At 41.6% G+C, this 23,099-nt stretch overlaps 1 protein-coding gene across 1 annotated transcript in view; it reads right to left on the bottom strand.

Annotated features, from left to right (window-relative positions):
- The window catches only part of PLA2G10 (phospholipase A2 group X), a 35,920-nt gene extending 13,572 nt beyond the window's left edge, over positions 1–22,348 (bottom strand). The window contains exons 1-2 of the mRNA XM_066576194.1: positions 22,134–22,348; positions 1,610–1,775 (exon numbers count right to left, since the gene is read on the bottom strand). Of these exons, the coding sequence (XP_066432291.1) occupies positions 1,610–1,775; positions 22,134–22,173 (206 nt within the window). The 5' untranslated portion in view covers positions 22,174–22,348. The remainder of the gene's footprint in view (positions 1–1,609; positions 1,776–22,133) is intronic.
- Positions 22,349–23,099: the final 751 nt, after the last annotated feature.

Raw genomic sequence — 23,099 nt, 5'->3', positions numbered from 1 at the left:
CTTTTACATGTCATAGAAGCATGTCAAAAGTTTTGATCAGCTACACTTTAAAAAAAATACTTGGAAAACCACTTTAAGATGGGCCATACATTGTTGATAGCTAGCAGCCAAACACTTGCATGGCAGAAAGCTATCGCCTTGTATTACCATAGACAGAGGGGGAAAACAACTGTTTGGCATCTCTAGCACTACTTATCTTCTGGATATACAATGGATTGGATGGTACAACATGTTAAACCAGGTGGATGACATGTAATGCTCAGCACTGCCCACCATAACAATACATCATACCCAACACATCTATATATATAAAATTGAATGTATGCGTGTCTGTCTGTGTGTCTGTCTGTCTGTTTGTCCTTTATGCGCTACTACACCATTCACCCGATCGCCATGAAACTTTGGGAAGTTGTTGAGTACACTCCTGGGAAGATTATAGGCATAGTACATTTATGCTACGATAAATGGCGCACGTGCGTGCGTCGTCGACAGTTACGACCCCCCCACGTAGATCGTTCGATTTCCATCATTGCCACTAATTCTCTCATTTCCCGATGTTGTAGAAACATGAAATTTGGCACGAGCATTGATTATGTCATAAATAGGAAAAGCTAATGGGTCCCAACTCGATTATTCAATTCTATGCGCCAAAGAATTAGCGTCCCAATTTTACGTACGGAATGTAATTTTCTCACATAGAAACTTGAAATTTGGCACGGGCATTGATTATGTCATAAATAGGAAAAGCTAATGGGTCCCAACTCCATTATTCAATTCTATGCGCAAAAGAATTAGCGTCCAAATTTTACGTACGGAATCTAATTCTCTCACTTCCTGATATATATAAATGAATGAATGTATGTCTGTCTGTCCTTTATGCATTACTACACCATTCATCCAATTGCCATGAGACTTTGGGAAGCTGCTGAGTACACTCCTGGGAAGATTATAGGCATAGTACAACTATCCTATGATAGGTGCCGTCGACAGTTATGCCCCCCAGACAAAGATCGTTTGATTTCCATCTCAAGCACAAAAGCAAAAGGCATTACGAGCAACGGGATGAGTGTTCAACCAGAAAATGATGCATCCGCCGAACGTTTCGCAAGACAATTGCTGGATATTGAGAATGCTGAGGTAACATGAAAGCTGTGCTGTGATTGGTGGCTACTTCTTATACTACTGAGGTTGCATGAAAGCTGTGCTGCGATTCGTTGTTATATATTATACCACTGAGGTAACATGAAAGCTGCGCTGTGATTGGTTGCTATATATAATACCACAGAGGTAACATGAAAGCTGCGCTGTGATTGGTTGCTATTTTTTATATTGCTGAGGCAGAATAAAAGTTGCGCTGTGATTGGTTGTTATTTCTCTTACTGCTGAGGTAATATGAAAGCTGCGCTGTGATTGGTTGTTATATTTTATACTGCTAAGGTAACATGAAAGCTGCGCTGTGATTGGTTGTTATATATTATACCACTGAGGTAACATGAAAGCTGCGCTGTGATTGGTTGTTATCTAGATATATAAAAACGAATGAATGTATGTCTGTCTGTCTTCGCAGCAACACGCGACGGGTAAGCTAGTAAGCTATAAAATTAAATACCAGTCTGTATAGTCTACTGGTCTTCCTTTTCCTCCCAAGCCACAGTAACATCCATAGTTAAGATACAACACAGCAGCCCTGCCAGTTCCACATTCAATGGCTTTAGGTAATTCAAAGATTCCTCTTTTCTGCCGTGCTTGTGAACGGCCCGGGTCACCGTTCAAACCTGCAAAGGAGAAACAAAATTTTTGATTGTACACGTTTGTAAAAATCAGTACTATGTGATTATGTGTGTCTACAATCAATGAGTAGTCAAAAGGAAGTACTGGTAATTCCTAGCTTTACTACTTATACCAGTTCCAACCAAGCAGCAAAACCTTCTTTCACATTCCCAATACAAAGCATCATTGTACTGTATGGGCATGGAACAGACAGAGTGGAGATGTTCCTAATAAGTTGTACTATACTTGTGGAATACCATAAACTATTTCCTCTATTCTCAAGCTTTCGAAAAATGGTCATATGCATCTAAATTTTCTACTTGGATGATCAGCATGATAATCCAACTTTACAGTGGGACACACTTGGGCACATTTATTAATATTAGCATTATCTATAACCAGTCAGTGTGGGGTTTTTACCATTGCTATTGCTCCCATGTCTTTTATGATTGAATTAGGTGGCTAGGCTACGTATTTTAATTATTCCCCAAGACAGAGGGGTCCCAAATTAACTCAAATAAGCCCTATGACAGATGGGAACGAACCCTAAAATCAGACTTTATCAGGATATTTTAAAATAATGGGCTACATATGACAGACAGACATATAGGACTAACATATACAAAATATAGTCAGAGCAAAAAAGGACGAACTCTACCCTGCCTAAATATAGGACAATTGAGTAGGGTCTAGCACGGGTTCAAGTCCCACTCTGAGTCGAATGGATAAATCCTATTATAGAGCACATAAACCAGTCAACTTGTTCAGTGTATTAAAAATATCCCTGATTTAGGGAGGCAGAATGCTAGCTCAAAAAAAAAATCAAGAATGTGATGCACGATCATAGTCACCATAATCGTGTATAATATTCACCTCGTTATAAAAGTGAGGTAAACAACACAATTATATAAAAAAAGACATTGCCTATCCTTCCACGTTAGTGGTCTATGACCACGATGAACTAAATATTTGTTCCGGTTCCATAACTGCATTGACTTTAGAGTAATAAAAATCAGATGAGCATCGCGAAAAATATATTGGATAAAAATGCTCAAATATTATCTGTGCTAGTGGTTTGTATAATATAGGACCACAACAATAGATTTTTTTTTTCTGGTTCTACGCGTTTCATTAGAAAAATTCTAAATAATCAGGAACCTAATTTTTTTGTATGATGTTATATTCGGCTGCACCCATATAAAAGTATAAGGATATCACCTAATAGAGACTGTGCAGAGATCCAACCAGTTCCAAGAAGATAAGGCTTAGTATATAAGCTAAAAAGGTAATTAATAAGCTCCAAAAATACTATTGAGCCATATAGGAACCAGCTTACAAAAATCCCTAAATGTAGAGAAACAGAATAATCTATATATAGGAAAACAAGTTCCAGCTAAATAAAGTCCTTCAAAGAACTAGAGGCAATTCTCTAGAAGCGCTGGAAAGTCCCTGATAGTGTCTACAATCGGACCAAATAACTTATAAGGAGAAAAATAGAGCAACTCCCAGCCCTGATGGTGGGCTGACAGTGAGAAGTTGTATCTGCTAAGTATTTTAACCCCTTAGGCGCAGACCTATTTTGTGCCTCAAAGACCAAGTGATTTTCATCATCACATTGCAAGAGACATAACACGTTGACATAGTTGTATGAGGGTTTGTTTTAGTAGGGAGAGTTGTATTATTTAATGGCACCACTACAGGGTCCATATAATGTGTTGTATCAGTCTTATTACATTTTTTTGGGGGGTGCGGGGAGATAAAAAAAAGCATGCAGCACTTCTGCATTGTTTTGGGGTTTCCAAACAGAGAAGGAGCAAAGGTATTACAGATAATCTATATATATAAAATTGAATGTATGTATGTTTGTTTGTTTGTCCTTTATGCGCTACTACACCATTCATCCGATCGCCATGAAACTTTGGGAAGTTGTTGAGTGCACTCCTGGGAAGATTACTGGCATAGTACAAATATTCTATGATAAATTGCGCATCTGTGAGCGTCGTCGACAGTTACGCCCCCCCACACGTAGATCGTTCGATTTCCATCATTGCCACTAATTCTCTCACTTCCCGATGTCGTAGAAACATTAAATTTGGCACGAGCATTGATTATGTCATAAATAGGAAAAGGTAATCAGTCCCAACCCGATTATTCAATTCTAAGCGCCAAAAAATTAGCGTCCAAATTTTACGTACGGAATCTAATTCTCTCACTTCCCAATCTCATAGAAACTTGAAATTTGGCACGAGCATTGATTATGTCATAAATAGGAAAAGTTAATAGGTCCCAACTCGATTATTCAATTCTATGCGCAAAAGAATTAGCGACCAAATTTTATGTACGAAATCTAATTTTCTCACTTCCCGATGTCATAGAAACTTGAAATTTGGCACGAGCATTGATTATGTCATTAGTAGGAAAAGCTAATGGGTCCCAACTCGATTCTTCAATTCTAAGCGCCAAAGAATTAGCGTCCAAATTTTACGTACGGAATCTAATTTTCTCACTTCCCAATGTCATAGAAACTTGAAATTTGGCACGAGCATTGATTATGTCTAGAGATCAGCGAACGTACTTGTAATGAGTACTTACGCACCCGAGTACCGCCATTTTCGAGTACTTCAGTACTCACGCGTAAAGATTCGGGGGGCGCCGGGGGTAGCAGCGGGGAACAGGGGGGAGCCCTCTCTCTCTCCCTCTCCCCCCCACTCCCCGCTGCAACCCCCTGCGCCGCCACGGCGCCCCCCCGAATTTTTTCGCCCGAGTACGGAAGTACTCGAAAATTGCGGTATTCGGGCGAAAAAGGGGCGGGGCCGAGCACGTTCGCTCATCCCTAATTATGTCATAAATAGGAAAAGTTAATGGGTCCCAACCCGATTATTTAATTCCAAGCGCAAAAGAATTAGTGGCCAAATTTTACGTACGGAATCTAATTTTCTAACTTCCCAATGTCATAGAAACTTGAAATTTGGCACGAGCATTGATTATGTCATTAATAGGAAAAGCTAATGGGTCCCAACTCGATTATTCAATTCTAAGTGCCAAAGAATTAGCGTCCAAATTTTACTTACGGAATCTAATTTTCTCACTTCCCAATGTCATAGAAACTTGAAATTTGGCACGAGCATTGATTATGTCATTAATAGGAAAAGCTAATGGGTCCCAACTCGATTATTCAATTCTAAGTGCCAAAGAATTAGCGTCCAAATTTTACGTACGGAATCTAATTTTCTCACTTCCCAATGTCATAGAAACTTGAAATTTGGCACGAGCATTGATTTTGTCATAAATAGGAAAAGTTAATGGGTCCCAACTCAATTATTCAATTCTATGCGCCAAAGAATTAGCGTCCAAATTTTACGTACGGAATCTAATTTTCTCACTTCGCGATGTCATAGAAACTTGAAATTTGGCACGAGCATTGATTATGTCATAAATAGGAAAAAATAATGGGTCCCAACTCGATTCTTCAATTCTAAGCGCAAAAGAATTAGCGTCCAAATTTTACGTACGGAATCTAATTTTCTCACTTCCCGATGTCATAGAAACTTGAAATTTGGCACAAGCATTGATTATGTCATAAATAGGAAAAGTTAATGGGTCCCAACTCGATTATACAATTCTAAGCGCTAAAGAATTAGTGTCCAAATTTTACGTATGGAATCTAATTCTCTCACTTCCAGATGTCATCTATATATATATATATATATACATATATAAATGAATGTATGTCTGTCTGTCTGTCCTTTATGCATTACTACACCATTCATCCGATCACCATGAAATTTTGGGAAGTTGTTGAGTACACTCCTGTGAAGATTACTGGCATAGTACATCTATCCTACGATAGGTGGCGCACGTGCGAGTATCGTCGACAGTTATGCCCCCCAGACAAAGATCATTTGATTTCCATCTCAAGCACGAAAGCAAAAGGCATTATGCGCAACGGGATGCGTGTTCAATTACAAAATGATGCATCCGCCGAACGTTTCGCTTGACAATTGCTGGATATTGAGAATGCTGAGGTAAAATGAAAGCTGTGCTGTGATTGGTTACTACTTCTTATACTACTGAGGTTACATGAAAGCTGCGCTGCGATTTGTTGTTATATATTATACCGCTGAGGTAACATAAAAAAGCTGCACTGTGATTGGTTGTTATATATTATACCGCTGAGGTAACTTGAAAGCTGCGCTGTGATTGGTTGTTATCTACATATATAAAAACGAATGTATGTATGTATGTCTGTCTTCGCAGCAACGCGCGACGGGTTAGCTAGGTGGTATATAAATCAAGCATAAGTGAGTGTGCATCCTGCATTCTAAGTGTACTATGTCTTCAGTGTGTGACTTGGTGATTAGTGGCATTGCTGAGTATCTTTTCCTATTTAATTTGGATTGGTTAATTTGTGTTTTACAGCAAGTCATAGTAATCTTTTAGCTAATATATTGTGCTATAGTGTGTGTTTTTTTCTAGAGATTAAATAAATTGTTTTGAGGGGATATATTGGAGAGTTATATTGTTAAACATTGCTACATTTAAAAATTACATATAGTCTATCTGTAGGTGTCAGTCTCCATTACTTTGCACAGGTGATTAATTAGGGGTGGGGTTACCCAATCAGGGTCTAATAAAATACATCTGTGGAACTTCCTGTGTCCTTTCTAAACAGCGGAGCAGCAGAAGTACTACATATAAGAGGGATATAAATCAAACATAACTGAGCATGTGTGCTGTATTCTAATGGCCCTTTTACAAAGGAAAACTGTTGTCTAAACAACTGCACGAGCGCTAATGTCACCGCTAAGGTCCTCAGCGCTCGCGCAGAACGTTTAGACTGACAGATTTCACCGCTGGATCGCGGGCTTCTCACTCAGTGTTTCACCTTCTATGTGAAGTACTGAGTGGGGAGCATTTACATTGAACGAGAATCCCACAATTCAGCGATAGTTTTTATGCTGACTAGAAGTGAATGAATAGTAAACAGTGTTTTTGCATTTACACGGGACAATTTTCGCTCAATTTAGTTTGTTTGAACACATTTTAACCGATGATCATCCTATATAACTGGCCTATTAGTGTACTGTGTGTGTGACTTGGGATTAGTGACTTTGGATTCAGTCACTCTTATTTAATTGCTGCTTATGTATTTGAATTTTTGCATATATTACTTTTATCTAATCTATCTGTACAATCCACATTTAGAATGCGCTCCATGATCAACAATGCTATCCAGTGTACATCTTGTGCCATGTATGCAGTCCTTGAACAGCTGAACGGGACTTAATATTAACCAACAGACCTGACAGAATAACAGGGGTGCAGGTCAGGAGGGAGCTGGGAAATACTGACCACTTGTCTTTCAAAGGGTTGTGCAGTTTGTCAACAAAGACAGGCAGTAAGGATGGGAGCGGCTGCACTGGACCAGCAGGGAAATGTAACAGTGAATTTGACTTAGTTATTTTTTTTTTTACCATTTGCTGCCCTCTCCACAATATTACTATACCTTGGAAAGCCCCTTTAAACCATGCATTTTCAAGTTACTGTTTTTCCCACTGCTGAAAAATGCCATAAGAGTGGAATTTTAATGAACAATAGGCCAGTCCAATCCACTGCCAAGTATTTTTCTTTAATTCCTGAAGAACATATGGGAGTCGGGGAGCTTAACAATTACCTCTTTTATTCAGTGTTCCAGTTACAGTCTACCTCAGTAGAGCGATATGAGGAAGAGTTTTACTTCATAGATAGTTTGGGATCTTTTTTTGTTCTCGGAATGGAGCCTTTGGTTGTATATTGAGCTGGAAACCACTAAGGGGATGTTTGAACATATCATTTTACTGCAAATGTTGTCATTGAAGTTTGCTTTCAAAAATGGCAATGGCACAGTGATCAAATAATTGGGTGCCAACTAGGGATGAGCGAACGTGTCCGTTACGGACACATCCGCACCCGGACACCGGCTTTGCCGAACACTGCAGTGTTCGCGCGTAAGTGTCCGGGTGCCGCCGGGGGGCGGGGAGATGCGCGGCGGCGCGGGCGGCAGTAGCGGGGAACAGGGGGGAGCCCTCTCTCTCTCCCTCTCCCCCCCACTCCCCGCCGCACCCCCCCGCGCTGCCACGGCGGCCCCCGAACTTTTTCGCCCGAACACTGAAGTGTTCGCAAAGTTCGGTGTTCGGGCGAAAAAGGGGCGGAGCCGAACGTGTTCGCTCATCTCTAGTGCCAACCTCTTAAAAAATATATAGAATTGTGCATTTTTAAAAGACCATGAAACACATAATTTAGCCATAATACAAACAACAAAGGCAATTACAGTCTGAGGAAGTCAGACTTAAAATACAGTAGAGTAATAGAGCAGATGTTAGGCTCTCTATTTCGGTTTGGTTCAATGACCCAACTCTTGCATTTAGTTTTCCTCCTTAAAAATGTCACTAACTTTTCAACAAATGTGTGCTAATATGATAGCCAATGTGAGAACTAGCAAAAGTGCAAATCACTTTATTCACCTTTTTGTGATGAAGCATTTCTCTAAAATGCTGGCCACCTGAGGGTATCCTTTCCTTCTAAGTTGCTGTCCACTGCCTGTTGTTATGTGAAGCCAGTCTCTAGGTACTGCAGCAAATAGTGTTTACAGTCTCACAGCTACTGAAATCACATCACACTGCTCAGTTCTGCTGTATAATGTCCCACATGATAATGTTACTTATGAGGGTGGGCTACAAAGAGATAGAGAGAGTAAGACATCCTGCTCTCTTATGTGTGCAGTGTATAGGCAATATCATAGCAGCTAGTCTCCATTCAGCAGCTCAGAGAAGACAGAGAATTAGAGATGGGGCCTGCAGAAGGGAAAACTGTCGAAAAATGCAAGAGAGAAATGCTCTAATAGAAATCCTCTAAAGTTAGGTACACTTTAAGATCTCATTCACACAGCATAATTTCACCATGGTTTTGCCAGAGTATTCTGAGCCATAATCTGCAGCATTTTAGCATTCTATTAAATGCTACAATAATTCACAACGTAGTTCATTAAGCTCGGATTTCAAAATCTGTGTTGCATTAAAAAAATGTGCCAATTCTTGCCGTAGTTTCCACTGGAAATCCACCTTGGGTGATCACACAAGGATTTCCCTATTAACTGGGGCTAAATGTATGTGCAGAGCCGCATGAACACCTGTGGCAGAAGCCTTGGAATTTTGTTGTGAATTAAACTGTCAGATGTAAGTTTCAACTGTCAGATTCATGTCAGATTTTGTCAGGTCTGTGTGAACAAGGCCCTAGAGTCTCCATCTACTATCCCTGTTTATTTCCTGATGTATTGAATATATATTAGAATAGTTGCTTAGAATAAGAACAGGTAATATTGGACCTGAAATCCTGTAACTAGATATGCAACAAACTCTAGACTCTCAATGAATCTTGTCTGAAACCATTAATATTTTACTAGAGTTAGTTGTTTGTTCAGACCAAGTCTTTAAGGATTAGGGTGTTTTGGTCCTAAAGGATCAGACACTTTTTTAGGCCTCACGTCCACAGGGAAAATCAGGCCCGCTACGGATTCTCCATGGAGAATCCGTAGCGGGTCCCTCCTGCCCCGCGGACATGAGGCATTAAAATAAGAATAAACTTACCCGCAGCGGACCATGCGTGTCTTCCCTTCGCCGCGGCCGGATCTTCTTTCCTCAGCCCGGCGGATGTGCTCAGCACGCTGGTTGCGTGCCGCGCGCATGCGCCGGGCACATCCGCCGGGCCGAAGAGAGAAGATCCTGCCACAAAGGAAGGAAGATCTGCATCGCCCGGATCAAGTGAGTTTAATTCAGGTGCGGGTCTCCTGCGGATCCGGACGGCTTCCATAGGCTTCAATAGAAGCCTGCGGGAGACCCGCACCTAAATGGTGCATGTTCATTTTTTTTCATGCTCCAGAATTTTTTTAATTCACTTTTATTGACCATCCACGGGTATTTATCTACCCGCGGGTGGTCAATGCATTCCAATGGGGCGCGGATCCGCATGCAGGTGATCCGCTGCGGATTTTAATTCTTCTTTTCCCCGTAGACATGAGGCCTTAGGGATTTTACCCATGTGATGGTTTTACTACCCTATTTTGTTTTCTACAGCTACCAAAATTATTTTTGTTGTGTATGTTTTACTGGGACATATAGGGCTATTTTTTTATTTATTTTTTTTCACTGACTTTTTTTTTCAGTTTTTTAGTTTTATTAGGGGTAAAAGGCTGAAAAAACAATTTTTTTACATTTATAGTTTATTTTTAAAATTTATATATTTATGCTAAAATAAAGTACAGGAATGGGTTCCTCATTTTGTTTCAGACGTTAAATGTGATTGTTCCCAGCAAGAGAAACCAAGTAATCTTGTAGATATGATACCTTTTAATGGCTAACATGATGTTATAGCGTGCTTTCAAACCTACGCAGGGTTCTTCCTCAGGCTTAATTAAATATATCCGAAGAGGCATACATATATATACACACATACTTATGACAAGGCACAGACATGGATGCTAGGATGGCGCCTTATATTCCAGCATCCAACATGAAGATGGACTGACCGCCTGCCAGGCACACCTTGAGGCCAATGGGGATGCCTCTGAATCTGTGTTACAACTCATGAGATTCATCCTCACACACAATTATTTCTCATTTGGCAAAGAGATTTGCCTAAAACTCACTGGAACTGCCATGGGCAGTAAAATGGCACCACAATATGCCAACCTTTTCATGGTAAACTGGAGAGTGACTTTCTGGCCTCCTGCCCTAACAAACCATTGGCCTACTTCCACTACACTGGTAAAATAAATGTTGTTATTTGTATAGCACCAACTTATTCTGCAGCGACCAACACCGAACAAGAACTAATAAAATTCCTTAGGTGATTTAATGCATTCCATCCCATCATAAACCTGACATTAGGCTACTCATATACTGAAATCAACCAAACAACTCAATACAGACATCCCTATACCGGAAACCGATTGATTGGCCCACATACCTCAAATAGGACAGCTTCCACCCTAAAACACATCAAAAAATCCATTGTCCTCAGCCAGGCCATTAGATACAACCTGATCTGCTCCAACCCAACAGACGGAGAGGAACATCTATACCATCTTAAAAATCCTAAAAAAATCAGGGCTACCATCCCACCTCAGTTGATGACCAAATCACAAGAGTCACCAGGATACCCAGAAATCAACTACTCCAATACATTGAGAAAGAAGAAAATAATTGTGTACCTCTAGTAGTGACATACATTTCACAGCTATATGTAATAAGGAAAACCACAAAGATACTCCATCATACCCTATGCAAGGATGACCGTCTCTAAACCATATTCCCGGACCCTCCTCTTCTGTGTTACAGGCAACCTCCTAATTTGAGGAACTGTATAATCAGGAGTGCATTACCCTCTGGCACACAAAAAGGAACTTATCCCTGTAATATAAGGAGCTGTAAGACCTGCTCACATATACTGACTGCGGACAGGATACAGATCCCCAACACATAGCAGGACTATAAGATCCCGGGGACATTCACATGTTTCACGTCCGATGTTGTGTACCTGATCCTGTGCAGTAAATGTCCTGTTGGGCCTTTATGTTGGATAAACAGAGGAAAAACTGAAAGCGAGAATGAGATCTCACCACCATACAATTAAAGAAATAAAGACAGAATTACCTGTGGCAGAGCAGTTTTCTAATCACGGACACAACATAGAACACATGAAAGTCACTATATTAAAAGGCAATTTCAAATCACAAAGCTATAGAACAATTTGGGAGTACAAATTTCTAACAACTTTTGACACTTTCAACAGAGGGCTAAATTCTTCAAGAGGTTTCATGCATGACTTGGAAGTATGAGAAATCTATAGCACAGATAACACTCTGGCCTGGTGACCCCCTAACACTAATTCAGAGACCATAAAACCTTCACATATTTAAGTATGCATTTATTTCTCTACTCATCCTGTTGTGATATCCTTTTAAGTGCAAATTAATCACATCCAGGTCTGTGCCTTGTCATACTGTATGTATGTGTGTATATATATGCATGCCTCTTCGGATTTATTTCATTATGTTGGAAAGCTCGGTATAACATCATATATTTTTGTTTGTTAGCCATTAAAAGGTATCGTATCTACAAGATTACTTGGTTTCTCTTGCTGGGAACAATCTCATTTTGCTCTACTGGCTAACACGGTACCAAACCTTTTTTTCATTGTTTCAGACGTTTTAATATATAATTTGTATAGTCTTGGATTACAAGGTGCATATAGCGACAATTTCGATTGGCTCATTTTCTTTTTTATACATATATTTTTATTGTATTCTGTAATTGCTTTTTAAACTTATTTTTATGGACGCAGATATTGGTGCACTGAGCAGGTTCTGCTTGATGAAAGACAGGCCGCGCTTATTAAAATTCTAGGGATCGCCCATCCTACTTTTCCTTACCCATATCCCCCATACTCACTTTCCCCTTGAATTTCTTGTTATGTTGAAATGTATGCAAGTTTAGAGGAGCTGACTTAACATTGATATTAGCTTCTATATTTTGAATAGTGAAATGTCGTGACTCCCTTGTGGAAGGGTCTGTCTCTAAACTCTGAAAATCCTAATAAAATTTGATTTGAAAAAAAAACAAACACTTATCTTTATAACAATTTTTTACTATCTATGTCCCCCATGACATCATATAAGACCTCTGGGAGTCATTCACATTTGTCTCTTTTTTTTGGATTTTTCACTTCTCTACTGTAGCTGAGGCATCCATAGGAGCCTCAGTTACAGGGAAAACAGAATACCTTTGCAGGAGGCATCCAACGGTCACGTAATTACCGGGTCAAATAGCGGAAGTAACTCTTCTGCTATTTCTCTTCACTACATAGTGCTTATTGAGCGCTATGTAGCCTGTAAAGGAGAAGGCAAAAGCGGTTAAAAACCACTTCTCCTCTGGGTCCTGGGCTGTGACTAACACCCGAGGAGCCAACCTGCTCCATTACAGGGCTTTTAATCCTGAGCTATATTTTTACTTTTGGCTAGGATAAAAGCCTAGTACCAAGCACCATAAATTTACTGTACATGGTCGTTAAAGGCCCTTTTAGACGGGATGACTGTTGAGCAAACAATTTCCAACACTCGTCCCCGCACATACTCGCTCCTGTGCACCTGCACGGGAGCTAGTATCGTTAGCTCTCAGCAGAGAGGCTGCAGGAAATTTCTCTCTTCTCGCTCCCCTGCCCCTCTCCCTAGATATAACACAGCGGCCATTCAGTACTGAACGGCTGCTATTTACACTGAGCGATCAGCTTATTGTCCATCGTTTATGCCGCATAAATGATGGACAATAAGCTGATCGCTCATCATTCAGTGTAAATAGAGGCCATTCAGTACTGAACGGCCACTGTGTTATGTCTACAGAGAGGGGCGGGGGAGCGTGAGGAGAGAAATCTCCCGCAGCCGCCCTGCCCCCTGCTGGCTGCTCTGTGAGTGAGCCAGCCCTACTAGCTACTGTGCAGGAGCACAGGAGCGAGGACACACAAGGACGGGTTTGCTCGACATTCGTCCCGTCGAAACCCACCTTAAGGGGTTAATAGAACAATATGTAATAAAAAATACAAATGCAATTCAAGTTTATACTAAAAGTTTTTTTAACATTATGCTTATCACTCTGTGATTGTAATGCTGCTGGTGGATTAAAGAGGGTCACACAAACCTGTAGCCCAACTGCAGCCATATTTATAATATATATGTTGGGTTTTATCTTATTAATGCTAATTCATCCAGTCACTAAAAACCCACCACTAATGTATTAGATATATTAGAAAATTTCACAAGTTCAATTTGGGAATGTAAACTCAGTTCTGCTTACAGAAGCTACATATCTTAAAGACTTTGATTAAAAGAATAAAAGAGGGCAAATGTGTACAATATGTTGTTGGAAATTGCGACTTTTTGTAAATGGTTTTCATTAAACATTTCTGATCCTTTGATTTCTATGTTTGCATTGTTTTCCAAGGCACTACAGACTGGAGGACTGAAATCTTAGCAAATGTTGTCAGTCAGAGTAAACTGACAGTTTCTCCCTTAGGCCACCTGCAGACGGCCGGGTCGGATCCGGCAGCGATAATTCTCGCCGTGGGACCCAACCCGGGCGCCTGCAGAGAGTAGCGCGTACTCACCCGCGCCCCGCAGCCTCGGATCTTTCATGTGCCGGCTGACAATTAAAAAACGCATCAAAATCGCATGCAGTTTTTAATTGTGTCTGCAGCTCCTTAATAGCGTACGCAGTCCTTAAATATTGCATGCAGGTTTTTTATGTGTTTTTCTTAATTGTGGTTCTAAAGTACAACAAAAACATGAACCACCCTAAGGCCGCTCTCACACGTGTTCAGAAAAAGCAGCTTGAAATCATGGCATTTTTACCGGAATTTCGAGCAGCGTTTTCGAACACAGATTACAGCGCGTGACAGCGCCTTTTAATGCACCCCATCATTGTGATGGGTGAGGAGGTGTGTTAAAAATCACGAAATGCAAAAATAGAACAGACAGCTCTCGAAAATCACAGCGTTAGAAACACCGTGTTTGAGCGCAGATTTGAGTAAGCTCATTAAAATCTATGGGAGTGTTGTACGGCGCTCTGGACACCATGCTAATAGTGGTAAAGAGCAGTGTGTGTGAGAGTGGCCTGCGGGGCTACAAACAAATTTTCATGTTCAGGAAATGCGTCATGTTTGGAAAGATTACGCCAAGGGGCAGATCATGTATGTAGCACGATCTAGGTATGGGTAAGGGGGAGTGTGGGGTGGAGGCCCAAGGGGGGGCCCCGAGCTGAACTTTTGCACTTGGGTCCCTGAGCCTTTAGGTACGCCCCTGGTATTAGGCCACTGCCCTGGTTGGTTCCATTCCATTTCTTATTAGGTGGCAAGACCCTATGCAGAGATCCCCTCGGCAGGTAAACAAGAGGGTGCAGAATGTGCCTGAGCTGATTGTGGAGGGGAAAGCAAACACCAGATTACTTTTTCCTCAGTGGCAAAAGCCAGTACCATGATTGGGGCCCATTTTGATATTTGCTATGGAACCCACCCTCTTGCATGTACATCACATTACAGTAGTAAGTGCTCCTCACAATGTAGCTGTCGGATGTCTTGCTTTACATGCTGTAAATAGAAGTCAGAGTAGACTTTTGTGGCTACATGATTTATGTGTCTTTCCAGCTTGATCTGGACGACTGCTTGCACTTTGTTTGCACTTCAAGCCATGTGTAGCCTAGAGTGGTAATCAAAGTTTTAAATTGTCCAAAAGGAAGACGGAAGTAAGCTTGTTGCTTCCATGACAAAACCCTCATCCCTTTCTCAAATGAATGGTACTCCATTCACATTTTCCTGTGTGGTTTCGCAATGTGCGGTGTGCTCTGCCAGCAACCAAATGCTAGGAAGTTTAACTCTGAATGCATCATTCATCTTTGTATGTACTAATAGACAAGGAGTGCCGGGCATTGGTTTTACATAACCATCAAGTTCAATGAATTTGAAAAGTCCCCCGTGACCCCAAATTGATGTTAACATTGACGGCACTGTGTTTTATTTTCCAATGACATTACATTTATCCCTTCACTGTAATGATAGTGTTAGGCTGGCTTCACACGGGTGAAACATACGCGTGAGATTTGTGCGTTGCAAGACGCACAAATATGAACCCCATTTTTTTGAATGGGGTCATACACATGAGCGATTTTTTTTTCCCTGCATGGCACAGCGATGCGAGAATCGAATTGTGGCATGTCCTGTGCCTGCTCTCCCATTGGGCGGCAGCATTGCACGGTATGCAAAGTGCACTCTATGCGAGGTCTCTCATTGAAAACAATGGGAGAAACTCCACAAGATTCCCAACATCCCTGAAGTGATGCAAGGCTGTTATCACATGAAAATGCCTCGCATCCTCGGGGCTTTCAAATGAATGACAAGTACGACATCGGGTCATGATTCACGGCCCGATATCACCCTCGCCTGTGTGAAGTTTGCCTCAGGGTAATTGTCTGTTTAGCAATTAAATAAAAATCTTGGTATTTGTATAGCGCCAACTTATTCCGCAGCGCTTTCAGGTAATTATTATTTATTACCCCCCACCAAGCTGGGTACTCATTTTACCGCCCTCAGAAGGATGGAAGACTCAGTCAACCTTGAGCTGGCTACCTGATTCACGCAGAGATTGAACTTGCAACCTTCAGGTCGTAGGCGAGAGCTTTCACTCTGTGCCACACGAGGCAATTGCACTTCTACATTCATGTTGAAATTACCATTGGTTCCTGCACTTTAACATCTGCAGAGTAGCCACTGACTGGTAGGCTGGGGAGTAATAAGCCAGCACAGGGTCAATATTGGGAAGTAAGCCGGATACACACAGCTGTATCTGTGTAGCTTATTATGTGAGCAAACTTTGCGCACGTAATACGCAGTGAATATAACCCATTGATTTCAATGGATTTGGTCGAGTGAGGATTTTGGTTGCGCATTTCAGTCGCACAAAAAAAATAGTCTATTTTGTGCACATTTGCACAGCGCAAGGGCCCATTGAAGTCAAAAGGTTTGCATAAATGCATGCGACACATGCAGAAATCGTATTTGCGGTTCACATAAGCACAAAATCAACATGATTTTGTACACATTTATTTGTGTGTGCAAAGGTGGTGTATTTGCACACACAAATACACGCGGGAGCAGGTGAAATACGCGGGTACAAGTGCCCTTCGGCTGAGTAAACAGTAAACACACTGTATATTTGCGTGGCAGAAATGCACTCTGTGATGCTACCCCATTGCTTTCAATGGGGCCGGCGCTGCTGCTGACAGTCCCATTAAAGACAATGAGCAATATCGTAGATTTGTCTTAGCGCTGCGAGGCTGCAGTGAAAAATCGCAAATGAGTATGAAACCATTGAAAATCATTGGTTTCATAATCATGCGTTTTCACTTGCTCTCGCATCGCAAGAAAACATATCGCTAGTGGGTAGGCACCCTAAGGCTACTGTTACACAGCAATGTTTCTTCCTTGCAAAACACAAAAGGAGCTACACCGATTGCAGCCGGCACCTGGACTTCTCAGTTCAATGACTATGGGGAGTGCCGGCTGCAATCAGTGCTGCTCCGCTTGCATTTTGCAGGGAAGAAACAAAATAATAGCAGCTGTTGGTCGGGTGCGCACTTCCTGTGTGTGCGAGTTGTGCATGAGATGCTCGGGAGCGACACACATTGATTTGCATGGACATGGCACATAAACATTCATTAGCATATCCTATTTCTCGTCCGCGATACAGACAGGAATAGGACATGCGATAAGTTTTTTGCGATGGTCCACGTGAAAAAACGTCAATCTGCATAGCCGGTAGGCTATAATAGGGCCATATGTTGCCTGTGAATTAACATGGACAGCAAACTGCTCTAAATAAGTTAGCGCGCTAGAGGACTAAAGCTTTGTTCACACATGGCGTCTTTGAGCCACAATTAAAATAAAGCATTGAAAAAAAAATGTTTTCAAAAAATGTGAGTTTTTAGCAATCCATATATTTTTGAGAGAGAAAGCATACTGGTTTTTGACAGGATCTGTTTTTTTTTTACGCTTTTTTTTTCATTGTGGCTCAAAAAGGCAACAAAAAAAACCGCCATGTGTGAACGCCGCCCCAATGTCAAAGGATATCCACATCAGGGGGAAGTGCTTAGCAGAGTCAAATAATCAAGATGGACCATATAATCAGGATAGCAGGCAAATTGGAAGTCAGATAGTCCTACTGTAAGTCAAATCCAAGTCAAAACAGAAGGGGTTAATCCAGAAGAATGGAGGAACATAGCTGGGTCAGAGTGACAGCAATTAATTAAACCTATGAGAGCACCAGTTTGTAGACACAATAGGATGCAGTGCAGAGCGCATTCATATATAGTCCTGCCCTCCCATTGCTTTTATACTGACCTTCTCCCTAAGGGTGCATTCAGACGACCGTATATCGGCTGGGTTTTCACGCCCAGCTGATATTCGGTCTCTCTCTCTCTGCAGGGGGAGGAGGCTGGAAGATCCGGGAGTAGTGCTCTGAGCTCCCACCCCCTCTCTGCCTCCTCTCCACCTTCTCTCCGCCCCTCTGCACTATTTGCAATGAGAGGAGGTGGAACGAGGGTGGGGCTAAGTTCCGGTAATTAGCTCCACCCCTGTCCCGCCTCTCCTCATTGAAAATAGTGCAGGGGGTGGAGAGGAGGCAGAGAGGGGACGGGAGCTCAGAGCACTGCTCCCAGCTCTTTCAGCCTCCTCCCCCTGCAGAGAGAGACGCCGTATATCGCCCATCTGAATGGATACATTGGAATCCAATGCTTCAGATGGTCGCAATTTTCGGTCAGCGTTTATTGCGGCAAAATAGTCGTGTGAAGGAGTCCTAAGACCAGATTTACACTAATGTATATGCGTGCGCAATACGCAGAGAATAGAACCAATGGATTACAATGGGTTTGTTCACATGCCTGTATTTTGCACACAAATTTCAGTTACGCAAAAAAAATACATCAGCGTGTTTATTTTTCCGATGAATTTGCGCACAAAAGGTCCCCATAGAGGTCAATGGGGGAGGGGGTGGGTGTGCACAAATGCACGTGCAATACGCTAGATTAGATGTGTGTAATTGCGCTCAAAAAAGAACACAACTGGAACTCATTAGACTAATTAGCCATTTCAATGGGTGCGTCTTTGTTTGCCACGCCCAAATGAACATGCCATGCGGGTGCAAAAAGAACAGTAAAATACACTCATGTGCACAAATACACATACACTCATGTGATTCTGGCCTTACCAAGTCTCCTGACTGCCAGATCAGCCAGACTTCTGGATTCGTTGAGTAGTTGGGTTCTGTGATGGGCAAGTAGCTGTACTATCCGAATGCTCTTCACCTGGCAACTCCGCAGTGCCACCGTTCAGCGCGCGCAGGTAAGTGTGTTCCAATTAATTTAATAATATATAGTGTTGGAGTGCTAATGAGAAATCTGGACCTGACGCTCAGGATCCCCAGTGATCGGCTGATCCAACCCCAGTGTACGAGGCAGAAGTGCAGAAAGTATAATAGCTGGATTCAGCTCCCATGGATTTTAATAGGAGTGAAGCCGGCAATGGCACTTCTGGTCCCGAGCCCAATGATGACATCTGGCTCTGCTGCAATGATGACATCTGGCTCTGCTGCAATGACAGTGAGCTGGGCGATCAGCCGAGGATCCTGAGCAGTAGGGCCCTGGTGATTAACTATTGATGACCTGTTCCAAGGATACAGATGGTTTAAGAGTTAAGCTAAAGAGTAAAGGGACATGATATCACTGAGTACTCTGCTATCAGGGTGGGCTATTCACACTTTGAATTGCTTTACAATGGGTTTTGTTGTGTTAAGATAAGAGAACAATAGCTTTTTGATGGGTCAAGACAAGGTAATCTTCTGCACCATACTGCCAGCCAAGGCAAAATTTGTTCCATCTATAGGTTAAGAGCTTTTGCCCCAAAAACCACTTTAAGAAAGTACTTCATATTTATCCTGCAGCTTGTGGTTGAGATTTCTTCAAATCTTACCTACAATGCCTGTTCTGTAAAATGTGGTGGATTTTCTGTAGCCCATTCTGCGGCAGAAAATCCACATCATTTCTGCTACATGTGAAAATTCCCTTAGACCTTATTAACTGGAATTCAATGTGTTCATTCAGATGAACGCTAAAAAATAGCGCCGGGATCAATAGCACATACGTGACCATTTTTGCCGATCTTATACGCAGCGAGAAAAGATAGGTCTTGCCCTATCTTTTGCTGAGATACACAGAAATCTACCATAGACTTTAATGGAATTTGGAAAAAAGGAAGGATGAGGGGGCTACCTGGCATACAATGCTGGGACAAGAAGACAGCGGGCCTGTGTTACCCTTTCCAATGTACTGTCTGACGTCTTCCAACATTATGATTGAAGCCTGTACAGCTCCGATATCAGAAGACGTCTGGCAGGGTATTCTTACTGTATATTACTGGCCGCTCTGTTGTCAGGGGCTTCTCCAGCATGTCACATACGGCAGCACTGGCTCTAGCCAGCAGATGGCACTATTGTATAATGGCAGAAAGAGAAAACCCCTAGAAAACCCTGAATCCAAAATTCGATTGCAAAGGGTTAACCCTCTCCAATCCACAGTCTTGACGTCTAAAGACATTATGATTTAAGGTTGTACAACTCCGATGTTGGAAGACATCCGTCAGAGTTCTCTTACTGTATATTGCCAGCCTCTCTGCTGTCGGACCCTATCCAATGTATCACCTCATGCAGTACTGGCTTTAGCCAGCATATAGCGCCATTGTATAACAGCAGAAAAAGAGTAAGCCCCCTAGGAAAGCCAGAATACAAATTGGATTGGAAAGGGTTAAGCATTATTGGTCATTCCGAGCATTTTACAGCGACTGATCATCATTGGCTGTGTTTACACAATTGTCATTCACTTTCACTTGTTTCAACTATTTTTTTTAACGATAATTGTCCCACGTAGAGGAGCCTTCAGGGTTGCTTCACATATTTTGGACAGCAGCCATAGATTTTTATGCAGTTCTTTTTGTGCCAAAGTCAGAAGTGGATTTAAAAGGAATGGGAAATATAAAGGAAGGACTTCTTCCTGCTGGATTCACTTCTGGGTTTGGCTCTAAACACTGCCGCAAATTTAAAAAAAACCTGTGTGAAAACACCCTTAAACAGCTTAACATTGCACAGAAGGATAATTCAGGGCGTTGTAACAAGGATTGCAGAATTAGTAATCCGTTGTCTTTAGCAGATCACATCATTTTATGAATCCAGTCATTTTGCTCCTCTTTATCCTGTAATCGAGAGTTTTCTATAAGGGCCCTTTCACTTAGGCACAACTTTGTAATCTGATTAATGATCTTGATTTTGACCTACATAGGACATACTGCAATTTCTTTATTTTTCTCCACACAGACCCTCAGGCCATGTGAAAAATGCACATATGACTAGTCTAATAGGTCCATGTGCTGTCCATGAAATACACGGATGGGAGTTACACATGTATGAACAGGACCTTAGGTGGTCTCACATGAATGGATTTTAATTGCGGAATCCATGATTGTGTCCAAGCAGACTTTTTGTGGCAAAACACAGGCATTGAACGGAATGTAGTTTAGATTTTTCCTTCACACTTGCAGATCCGAATTGCGAATATTCTGTGAGTGGAAGAAAAATCACAGCATGCTGTATTTTGCGACGGAATCCACACAGACTGCCTCAATTGAAGTAAATGTAGATGTCTGACCCTCAGCCCATATGCAATTAACATTGCGCATCAGCTGCAGCTAACCACGTCATCGCTAAGCGAAAGCGCGGGAAATACAAACAAAAAAAAACTTGTACTGCGCATAACTGCCTATGAGCCTAGGCGGCCATACTCAATATAGGTTAGTGCTGTATGCAAGGTCACAGGCGGGGCTCAGATCCGGGATCTGCTCCGAGCGTCCGATACAGTTATGTGAGCCCGGCTTTAGAGTTATGGGAGTTTGACTATACCCGCCGTTCTACAAAACAAGTTGACATAACTTAAGTAATTATTTAACATATAATGTTTAGTGTTTTGTTTTGTTTTCTACATAGTATAAAAGAAAAAAAATAAACAAACATTTTGGACATATTTTGGTTTTATTTGTATTAAAACCTATACTTTTATTATTTTATAGCTTTATTATTGAGGCATCTAGAAAGCTGCTTTTATGTTTGAGTTTTCTGTATTTTCTGCTGTGTCGATACCCCAATTCATCCTGCACTCAATATCTCAATTCTATTTGGCTTTCTGGTGAGACGATGTGTACTTTAGAGTCATTCTATATTTTGGTAGAAACCATTGGTCAGATATGGGAGAGTTAGGACATGTGGAAGAGGATGGTGTGCAGTAGTCAGATGAGCTTCAGTATCAGTGAGGTAGCAAGTATTTAGTACAATCGTAGTGTGGCAAAGTGAGATCAAGCGAGGGGGCCAGGAAAGGTCAATCAGCACTCAAATTAGGTATATACCTAATAAAAGGCACTGAAGCCAGTGCATGTCTATTTTAAGTACAATTCCTTAAGGGCAATTTACACGGGATGATTATTGCGCAAAATCTATTCAAACAAACGAAAATGTTTGTGTCACTTCTAGTTCTAAAGTAATTTCTTTGCCGATATGATAGAAAATGTTACTGTAAATGTGTGATACTAAAGTAGGTGGCGGATTAATTTGGAAATGTGTCTTATTACATATGAATTGATAACACAACTTGACATTATATTTCAAAATAATGAAAAACATTACTCACAGCCACACAGGAAAAACATGAGGAAGATTTCAAGTTCCATGGAGAGCCACTAGGGTGATGTTTTCTCTGTGGATGTCGTCTGTGCCTGTGAGCTCTCATTCTCCTTGAGTTTCTTTATATAGTTGCTGTGCTCCTTACTTCCCTCTACATTCTACTACATGTCTCCTCACATACAGGCTGCCTCAGTCTCCTCCTGTGTGTGTCCTGGCTGTTGGCACTCCTGGCAGGTGGCCCAGGAATTTCATTGGTTTAAAGCTAAAACATGGGCTACAGAAAGCTCCTTTTATGCCCTGTAAATAACATAAGTTTATGGGGGAGAGTTGTCGATAGTGTTGCATTGTATATAATTTAAAATACAGGCAAAAGTTGGAGAAAAGTTATCAAACTGCTGCTTGTGGCATTATAAATTTGGTGCAACACAATTGACGTTTTTTCCGCACCCCATTTTATGATGCTTCCCCCACACTTCCGAAAATGGATTGTTTTTTTTTATATTTCATTCATAGTATAGACATGGAGATATAGGGTGCATAGATACTACCTAAATAAGAGAGATGACAGCGTCACCTATTGGAAGGCAGCATTCCTGCAAGTCAATGTTAGACTCTTTATACAAGTCTTGTAACAATCACTGGGAATTGAAAGCCAGGCCAGAACCCATACGCAGACAGCTATTTCAGGGTGTTTGCCCCTCATCAGTGTGCAGTAGGTTTCTGGCTTGGCTAGCGAGAGGCCTGTGATGTGGGCTGGAATGCTATTTTCTCTCCTTAGGGCTCATGTCCACGGGGAAAATATGATTTAGGATCCGCAGCGGATCTCCCGCGCGCGGATCCGCACCCCATAGGGATGCATTGACCACCAGCGGGTAGATAAATACCCGCGGATGGTCAATAAAAGAGATTTTTTTAAAAATGGAGCATGAAAAAATCTGGACCATGCTCCATTTTCATGCGGGTCTCCCGCGGG

Source organism: Eleutherodactylus coqui, chromosome 8 (genome assembly GCF_035609145.1).
Source record: "Eleutherodactylus coqui strain aEleCoq1 chromosome 8, aEleCoq1.hap1, whole genome shotgun sequence".
NCBI lineage: Eukaryota > Metazoa > Chordata > Amphibia > Anura > Eleutherodactylidae > Eleutherodactylus > Eleutherodactylus coqui.
This window is presented reverse-complemented; position numbering and strand designations above follow the sequence as displayed.